Raw genomic sequence first — 9,983 nt, forward strand, 5'->3', positions numbered from 1 at the left:
CGCCGCAATCCCTTCTCCTCCATTCTCCTCTCGGGATCTTGGGCACGCACGCACACGCCCCCGGCGTGAGTTTTAAGCCACTGGGTCCGGGACACGAACCGCAGTCGACTACGTGGGAGTCCGGTGAGACAGAAAGCGAGAAATCACCCCCCAGGGGGGATGGCCACACCGCAATCCCTTCTCCTCCATTCTCCTCTCAGGATCTTGGGCACGCACGCACACGCGCCCGGCGTGAGTTTTAAGCCACAGGGTCCGGGACGTGAACCGCTGTTGACTACATGGGAGTCCCGCTACGTAGCCATTACGCTAACTGCTGGTACCCCGAGGTGAGCGTTTTCCACGGTGCCTTGCACAGGGTAGACACAAACGGCTATTACTATCATTGATTTTAGTTTCTGCAAAATACAGTTACTCAGGACTGGTTCAGCACCTTACCAGATCCAGGCTATGCATTCTGCCTGGAGTCCTGGGCTGCACTGCTTGGGGTGCAGCCTCTCTCTTCTCATTACTGATCTGGTCTGTTCAGCACTGCTGTGACTGTGGGAGAGTATGTACTGGGGGTGCCATGCTGCACTGTCTTGGGCAGAAAGATTTTCTGATCAAGATATAAGTTGAAATCTGCAGCCCTCCTCTCAGGTTGAGACATGGGCACCATTGAAACACCCCTGTGACAACACCATTCTCTCTGGGGAGACCAGGCGCCATCTACACTGCACCCACACCCTGGAGACCAGGGTCAGCTGCTACTTAACTGTTTCAGGCCCTGTCTCACCCTCACGAGAATGCTGTGAGGAAGAGAACCAGAGTATGTCCCCACTGTGCAGACAGAGAAGGGGAGGCCTAGGGTCATCTCTCTAGTCAGAGTGGAACCAGCTTCAATGCAGGCCTTCCAGCCCTTTCCCAGTGTCCACGGAGGTGCTGAGCCTTTGTGGGATGGAGACTTGGGAGGCAGCCAGGCCGGAACTGTGTCCAGGGTCCTGCACGTGACATGCCACCTCCTGCCCTGCCCTGGGTGGAGCCAGAAAAACAGCCCGGTCATCCAGCTCCCACAAGCAGCACTTCTCTCTAATCACACGGCTCTTTAATTTAGAGGGAGTTTCCATCTTCAGCACTCATTTTCCATCTTTCTTGGTTTGACCGACTCCAACAACACTTGCTCTGTTTTGTCAGAGACAAAGTACAGTGCTGTTCCAATCTGGGATGTAGGATAACCTTTTTCTGTGAGTTAATCACAAGGTGGGCTTTCTTAGAAAAGAAGTCAACAGGAGAAGCAAGATTCTGAGGGGGAAATTGTCTGCATATGTCATTGTGGTGACTCCTTGTCTACCTGAGGTCTCGTTGTTGAAATACGAATCAGAACCCACTTTAGCTTAGTGCACTTCTACTGTCGTGAAGGGAAATGGTGATGACGCAGCAAGTCTTTTCCAACTTACTGAAAGCCCTGAGCAGGGTAGCATAAGTTCACATAAGTGAGGTTCTAGAAACTTCCATTTTGTATCAGAGAACTAAAGATTAAATCCAAGAAAATAGAAAAGAAAATGGGAATATCTGATTTTTCAGCATGTGGGGTGTAGCTAGGGAAACTATTCAAGCTCAAAGGCACCAGGAGCAAGGAAAATATCAAAAGATTTAGCAAAAACAAAAGAAAGTCTGTGCATTTAACAAAAAGTCAAAATTCATAAGGGAATTGGAGAACTATTAGCAATAACTGTGTTAGACTGATATAAAAGGTGCATGCAAATATATAAGAAAAACTCGAGTTCCTTAAGAAATTATAGCAGATGTTCCTCCATCATAAATGAGGATATCTATTATATCATGGGGACTGGTTATGCCCAGTAGTGATCAGAGAAATGCAAATAAAGAGATTTTAAAAAAATGTGATAGGGCACATGCACTCACCAGCGAGAGAGAAAGGGAGAGAGGGAGAAAAAGAAGAAAGTAAGAAAGTAGCTGCCAGGAGGGATGGCCATGCCACAATCCCTTCTCCATTTCTCCCTCCTTTTGTGATTTTGGGCATGCATGCATATGTGCCCAGCTTTGGTTTTCAAGCCACTGGATCCAGGACTTGAACCACACCCTTGATCATGTGGGACCCTGGCACCGTAACCATCAAATCACTGGCTGGCCCAAATTCCACATTTCTTTTCATTAAATGAATAATTTTTTAAAAATTGGTAAACTTGGCATTTTAGAGGATGATAACATAGGTACTCTCCTTCATTACCAGATAGTTGTGTAGTACGAAATGGCTGGAAATCGTTTTGACAACAGGTATTAAAGAGCCTTTAAAATGGTCTTCCTTGGTAACATCGAAATTTCAGCTCTAAGCACCAACCTTAAAATCAAAGTCTAAGAATGGAAACTATTATGCGTAAACATGGTCTTAGCAGTATTATCTAAGTATCAAACTGGAAAACAAAATAGTAAACCATGGCTTACTTTCTCAATGGGGTAGTATGAAACTATAACATGGAAATATGGATTAAGTAAAAAGAAGGATGCAAAACTATAATGTGGTTTAATTTAAAAAACATACAATATATGCAAAACAGAATAAACTGAAAACTTACATTTACATAAAAACCTGCACATGGGTGTTTACAAAATCTTTACTCGTAATTGCCAGAACTCAAGGACTGGGCCAGCCTGTGGCATGGTGGTCAAGATGACTGGAGCCCACGTGGCCAATGTGAGTTTGAGTCTCAGAGCCAGCAGCTTGAGCAGTATGCCTGGTTCTTGTGCAAGCATGGCGCAAATCCTGAGAGAGATGGAGGAGAGTGGATTGCAGCATGACCATCCCCCATGAAGGGTGCTTTCTCACTTGCCTCCTCTCTCCCTCGCTCTCTCTCTGGTATATTAGAAAAGACAAGAAAAGGAAAGAAAAGAAAGAAACAAACAAAAAAAAACCCCCAAACTCAGAATCACCCAAAATGTCTTCAGTAGGTGAATGAATGAATATCCACACAGTGGAATATTATTCTGCACTAAGAAGAAATAAGCTATCAAGGCATAAAAAGACATGGCGGAGAGGAGACGCTTACACCAGGCAAAGCCTGTCTGTAAAGACTACGTACTACGTAATTCCAGCTGTATAACGTTCCGGAAAAGGCGGGACTTTGGAGGTAGTACAGATTGATGAGTGCCCGTGGTTCGCGGCGAGGGAGGGAATCGATAGCGCACAGAGGGTTTTAGGGCAGGGGAACAACATGGTGTGATACCAGGATGACGCATTTGTCTGAACTAATCCGATACACGTGGAGTGAACTCTGCTGAAAACTGTGGACTTGGGGGTGAGATAATTTGTCCGTGTCAGTTCATCACTTACAATAGATGTGCCCCTCTGTCGGGAATGTTGATCATGAGAAGTCTATGCATGTGTGTGGGGAGGAGATACATAGGAAGTCTCTAAACCTTCCACTTAGCTTTGCTATGAACTTAAAAATGCTCTAAACATAGGCTATTAAATTACTTGTTGACCTCTCCCCTCCACCCCCCACATGTAAATAAGAAAATACATATTTTTTAAAGTCTATTTTAAAAAAAGCAAAGAGGAGGAAAAAGAATGGAAATATTCACAGAGATTGTATTTTGGTTATGATAAACTTATTTTCATATTTTGGTCTTCATGCATGTAATTACCGTTTTTAAAAAGCTATACATTATTTTGTAATGGAAAGAGAAAAGTAAACATTCCAAGAGTTTAAAAGCCACAGAATGTAGCTGTCCATGTGGTTGTATGTTTACGTAGTTCTGATTTTCTCATCTCTTGTGTGTTCTTAGCAGTCAGTTTTGCAAACTTAAACTCCTTTTGGCTATTTGTGAATTCACACAGTTGACCCTGTAACTTAAAGCTATAACCAGCTAAAATTTCTGTCTCCAGTAAAAATAAACAATTTCTGGCAAATCTTGGTGGGAACTATATAGTCTTGGAATTTTACCCACAATGTATGATTCAGTCTTTGTTTATTTTAAAATATTTAGGACTTTGTTTATTTTAAAATATTTAGAATAGTCTATCACTTATTAAATATATGTACATATTTATTTGCATTAATTATAGGCATATCCAGTAATAATTTTCTCTGTCCTGTCTTCCATCTATTTCGTTCCTCAATACCCCTGTTTTAGGGTACCACTATTTTTAATTTTTTGCAACTATTTCTAGAGTGTCTCTACGCATGTGTAAGCAAATACTAATATGTATTCATATTTTCTAATTTTGTTCAGAAAGTGGTATTTGATATATTGTCCAACACCTAGTTTTTTCACTTAACAATGTGTCTTTCCTTACCAGCAGATAATTTTTATTGTCTATGTTTTCCTTAGGGCATATGTGTTCACTGGAGAGAGACAGAGAAAGACAGAAAGAGGGAAAGTGAGAAACCAGAACTTTAGGCAGGTACATGTGCCCTGCATGAGTTTCAAGCCACTGGGTCTTGGACTTGAACTGCAGTCAGCCATATGGGAGTCTAATGCCTTAACCACTATGCCACCTGCTGGTCCCTGTAAATGGACTCTTCACTCTCTTTACAACTACAGAAGGCCCAGATGTTGTGTCCTCATATTCTACTCAACCAGTACCCTGCTGATGGGTTGTATCTCAGCTGCTAATGTTAATATTACAAATAGCAGTGTAGTGAGTAATGTTACACATATATCACTTCATAAATGTGCAAGGGTATCTATAGAATGAATGCCTGTTTCATAGCAGTAAATAAAACAAGATAGTGTGGAGAAATACCTATTCCATGGAAGCAGTATTCATTCTAAGCATCTATAATTTTGTTAGATGTTACTAAGTTAATTTAATCAGGAAAGTCTATTATATTAGAGGATAAATAGCCCCCATCTGAAGTGACTGGAACAAGAAGTGGGGTTTTTTTTCCAGATTTTGAAATATTAGTATATATCTCATTAGTTACCTTGGGCAAGTCAAAACATGGAATTCAAGTCGAAGCATGGAATTCATTTCTGTTTCATATATACCTTACACATATAGCGTGAAGACAATTTCATGCAATATTTTTGTTTTACAGTGTTTTGAGAACACCCTGTCAGTGAAGTTGGTTGTGGAATTTTCTTTTTTTTTGGAGAGGTATTTGCTATAGGGTGCATGTGCTCCCCGGACAGACAGAGAGAGAGAGACAGAAAGCAAGAAATCACCCCCCAAGGGGGATGGCTATACCGCAATCCCTTCTCCTCCATTCTTCTCTAGGGATCTTGGGCACGCACGCACACATGCCTGGGGTGAGTTTTAAGCCACCGGGTCTGGAACGCGAACCGTGGTCGACTACATGGGAGTCCAGCGACACAGCCATTACGCTAACTGCTGGTCCCGGTTGTGGAATTTTCTACTTTGGCATCATAATGATGCTCAAAACTTTCAAACTTTGGAACATTTCAGATTTTGGGTTTTTGGATTAGGGATGGGTGCCTAGTCTGCACCAGCAATCCGAGTAGTGCTCAGTGTCCAGCTGGCCCACACTCTCGCCACAAGGGTGCTTTGCTTCAGAGTTGGTTGTCGTTCAGGCGTGTGGAGTTGGTGCAGTCTGACGTGGACTCCTCCCTCCTGAGGAACTTGACCATGTGTTCCCATGTTAATGAGACTTTCCTCTGATGGAAAAACTACCAGTTTACAGCCTTTGTTCATTTGGGTGATGGGACAGTTCATACCTACTTGGCTGGAACATGTGCCTGAGGACAAGCCATTCTGTAAGGGGTTGCTGGAGCCAATAGGAAGCATTTGAAGTAAGATCGATGGCCATTCAAGGACGTTGGTAGACCTTCTCCCACTCCTAGCAAGAGCAGGCTTCCCGTCAGAGCACCTGTAACCAGGTTATAGAGAGACGATCAGCAAGCATCATCCGCTGCCTGGAAAAGCTCTGCGTGTTCAGCTCAGTAGTTAAGGGTACAGGACACAAGCGTGTGCAAATCATTCCTCGCTACAACCAAGGAGTCAGTCACTTTCCCCAGAGTAATTATCCTGATTCCGTTTTACTTCAAATTCCCACTCATAGTTTCTCATCTGACCGTTCCTCACACCAATCTTCCTCTCCTCTTGGGATGTTGGGCACACATGCACATGCACCTGGTGGCAAGTTTTAAGCCACCGGGTCTGGTACTTGAACTGCGTTCTACCCTGGGAGTCCAGCGATGTAACCATTACACTATCTACTGGACCCACTAGTGATACATATTTTTTTGGAGAGGTTTTTTGCTATAGGGCACATGCGCTTGCCAGAAAAACAGAGAGACAGAGAGGGACAGGCAGAAAGCGATAAATCACCCCCCAGGGGGGATGGCCACGCCAGTATCCCTTCTCCTCCATCCTCCTCCTGGGATCTTGAGCACGCACGCACACATGTCTGGCATGAGCTTCAGCCACCAGGTCTGGGACTCGAACTGCGGTCGACTACATGGGAGTCCAGCGACATAGCCATTACGCTAATTGCTGGTCCAGCTAGTGATATATATATTTTTTTTTTGGAGAGATTTTCACTGTAGGGCGTGTGCGCTCGCCAGACAGACAGAGAGAGACTTAGACAGAAAGCGAGAAATCACCCCCCAGGGGGGATGGTCACGCCGCAATCCCTTCTCCTCCATTCTCCTCTCGGGATCTTGGGCACGCACGCACACGCACCCGGCGTGAGTTTTAAGCCACTGGGTCCGGGACACGAACCGCAGTCGACTACGTGGGAGTCCGGTGACATAGCCATTACGCTAACTGCTGGTTCCCCAGCTAGTGATATTTTTAAAGCTCTGCTGGTGAAGTAGCTGAGCTAGACTGCTCAGTTAAACCAGGTGTAAGCTATTACATTCTCAAACAATGTTCACGAGCAGGCCCTGGCTCCTTCTAGAGAATTTTGAACTTTAAATAGCATGTTAAAATTCACCACCTAGCCCATTTTATCATACCTAGCTTGGTCAAGGGTCAGTACCAGACTCCCAGACATCCCTGGAGACAAGCTTGGAGTGACCCCAGTCCCGCTGTGAGATAGCTGTGCACAGCTGCCCAGGGAGCTCTCGGAAACTGTGGGTCCCGCTCCCCTTCACAACAAACTTGCCTTCAGCGTCACTGGGAACTTCTTCTTTCTCAGCTCAGGGGAGACTGTCACCAGTGTGACCAGCTTGGCCCCACTGCAGCCCAAGAAAGGGAAGAGGCGGAAGGAAAAGGCTGAGCTTCCTCCTGCCGTCCCGGCCAAAGGTAAGATGCTGGCGTGCGGTCTCCTGCAGGGACACCTCCGTGATAGGTCTGGGATGCTGTGCGGGCCCAGTACGGGGAGTCGGCAGGCGAGGACACGACATTCCGTGGCTGTGGCCTGGAGAATCCTCCTGAATTCTAGGTGTAAGTGGTGCTTGACTATCTCAGCCCTCAGCCCTGCCCTGGGGTTGGGCCAAGGACCCAGTGAACCTTGGCCAAGGGAGGACTTTCATCCACGGGTGATTTCACATGGCACTGTCACCTTAAACAGGGACAATGCTCTGTACATGGGAAGGTGAGGCGAGGGGGCGTCAGCGACTTCTTGGTCCATTCAAGGGAAGGAATGTGCTCTGATTTCTAAAAAGCTGTCAGCCAGCTATGTAATGTATTTCATATTTGTCCTGGGGATAAACTGAGGATTATTCTGTCATTGAAGTTATAATTTTGAACAACCTAAGTGAGAAAGATGGGTGTTTCTGGAGGAAAGAACTTAGGAGAGCCAAGACTGGCTGTAGGTAGTTCCTAAATACCGGGCCCATTTAGGAGACGTTCACACCTGAACAAATTTGGAATATAGTTGAGAACACAAGGACTGTCCAAGTGAACAATTTAGTAAGACAAGATACAATGTATTGCTCACCTGGTCTTCACAGTGTGTCTCAGGGGGCCCTTCAAGCCCTGGGATGAAAGCGGGTGGTGGTCAGGCTGAACGTGAACTGCGTGGAGAGAGGGGCTATGGGGCCTGGTGGAACGGGGAGGCCTGAGGAGGGCGGATCTGGGACTGGAGGGAGCGGAGAATACCTGCTCCGGGCCAGGCATTGCATGGCTATGTCCTCTCAGCCATTCCTGAAGGGATGTTACCCTCCCTTACGAGAGGTGAAATCGAGACTTAGGGAGCTAAGCAGTTGAGCCTGGTGCTCAGTACCAAGTCCAAGGCCCAATTCGTTCCAAATAGTTGCATGGCATTGGGTGAGAACCTCAGATTCCTTCTCTGTTAAGTCAGGGAAGAACATCCCTCCCTGAAGACCTCAGAGGGCTGCTGCAAGGATCCAAGATCATGCTATCAGTGTTGGGGTGTGGGCAGGACAGCATTTCCCAGTGCAGGTCCCAGCCTCAAGCTGACCAAGCCCAGCTGGTTCTCACCGCACACCTCACCACGTTGTGGCCAGCAGCGTTTCACGAAGAGCTGCTTTGCTGACCTTGCAGAGAGGAAACCATGATGTGTTCAAAGATTAGAGGAGCTTTACCCCACCCCCCGACAGGTGCTCGTGGAGACCTAGGTCTGTAGACAGTGTCCGTGATGCTCAATGGCATTTGGGCTTTAAGAGTCCTGGGAAGGGGGCCAGCAGGTGGCACAGTGGTTGAGGCACTGGACTCCCACATGGCCAGCTGTGGTTTGGGTCCTGGACTTGGTGGCTTGCTTTCTCTAATCCTCCCTACCCCGCTCAAATTAAAAAATAATAATGATACATAAAATAAATAAAGTAGTTCTTAAAAACATAAGTCTTGGGAAGAATTGCAAACTAAAACTTCGACCTACTTCCACAGCTCCGATAGTCACTCCGTTCCATAAACCGAAGCTGCTGAAACCACAAAGGAAAGTCACCCTGGTGAGTCTCCGTATTCTCTGTTGTTATTGTCTCTTGGGCCTTAAATACACTTCAGGGTCCAGACAGCACTTGACTGACTCGAACCCTGCTGAGAGTTCTTTGTGCTTTGTCCCTCAGCAAAGGCATTCTGTCTTCTCAGGTCAGCTTTGGGGGCCACCTTTTCTCCATACTTAGCTCTCAAAGGGACTCTTTAAAAATCCAAATGGAAGAAGCAGGCAGGGGTACAATGCTAATGCAACTGTTTCCACATGAAAAGGTCCTGGGTTCACATCCCAGGACCTCCCTGTGCAGGTTGGGCATGAGTGTGCCTGTGGTCCGGGATGGTGAGACCGGGGAGGATCGTGGTGTGAGGACCCTGTCAGCTCCTCTTGCTCTTTCTGTCTCATGGGATAAATAACTAAACAAATAAAGATTAAACTAATCCAAATGTAATTATTTTTCATTACAAATGCTACTTTTTAAGGAGAAAAAAGGCTACACTCAGCAATATAGAAGATAGAAAGTAGACCTGCCTGTATACATTTATATGGTGACCCCTCTAAAGACTGCTAACGGTCTTTGACAAGTATGTAACTGCCTTTGTTAGAAATAATTGTAGAGTTACAGAAGTGTTGTGAAGCCAGTACCGAGAGTGCCCATGTCCCCCCGCTCACCTGCTCTGGCCCTCTTGCATAGCTGTGTTGTGTTTGTCAAAACTAGGAAATGAACCTCAGGTTTCTGCAGGTTTTCACTCATGTTCCTTTTCTGTCCCAGGATCCGATCCACAACGTTGCACTTAGCTGTCACGTCTCTGTTTTCTTCCAACCTGCAACAACTCCTCAATCTTTTTATTTATTTATTATTTTTCTTCTATGGCTCGAGACTTTTGAAGAGTAGTGGCCAGTTATTTTTTAGGATGTCTTTTAACTGGGTTTCTCTGAGGTTTCCTGTTGATTAGAAATGGGGTTATAGGGATCAGCAGGTGGTGTGGTGGTTAGCGACCTGGATTCCCACATGGCCAACCATGATTCGAGTCCCAGACCTGGTGGTTTGAAAATCATGCTGGGTGTGTGAGCGTGCATGCCCCAAATCCCAAGAGAATAATGGAGAAGAAGGGATTGCAGTATGGCCATCCCCTTTAAGTGATTTCTCACTTTTCCTCTCTCTGTCTTTCTCTAACGAGTACCAGA

At 45.7% G+C, this 9,983-nt stretch overlaps 1 protein-coding gene across 1 annotated transcript in view; it reads left to right on the forward strand.

Moving 5' to 3' along the window:
* Positions 1-9,983, forward strand: part of LOC102470389 (V-set and transmembrane domain-containing protein 4) — a gene marked incomplete at its 5' end in the record, with an annotated part of 60,098 nt that overhangs the window by 26,141 nt on the left and 23,974 nt on the right. The window contains 2 exon segments of the mRNA XM_006147722.3: positions 7,101-7,207; positions 8,753-8,814. Of these exon segments, the coding sequence (XP_006147784.2) occupies positions 7,101-7,207; positions 8,753-8,814 (169 nt within the window).

This window comes from Tupaia chinensis, unplaced genomic scaffold (genome assembly GCF_000334495.1).
Source record: "Tupaia chinensis unplaced genomic scaffold, TupChi_1.0 Scaffold000221_1, whole genome shotgun sequence".
In the NCBI taxonomy this organism is placed as follows: domain Eukaryota; kingdom Metazoa; phylum Chordata; class Mammalia; order Scandentia; family Tupaiidae; genus Tupaia; species Tupaia belangeri.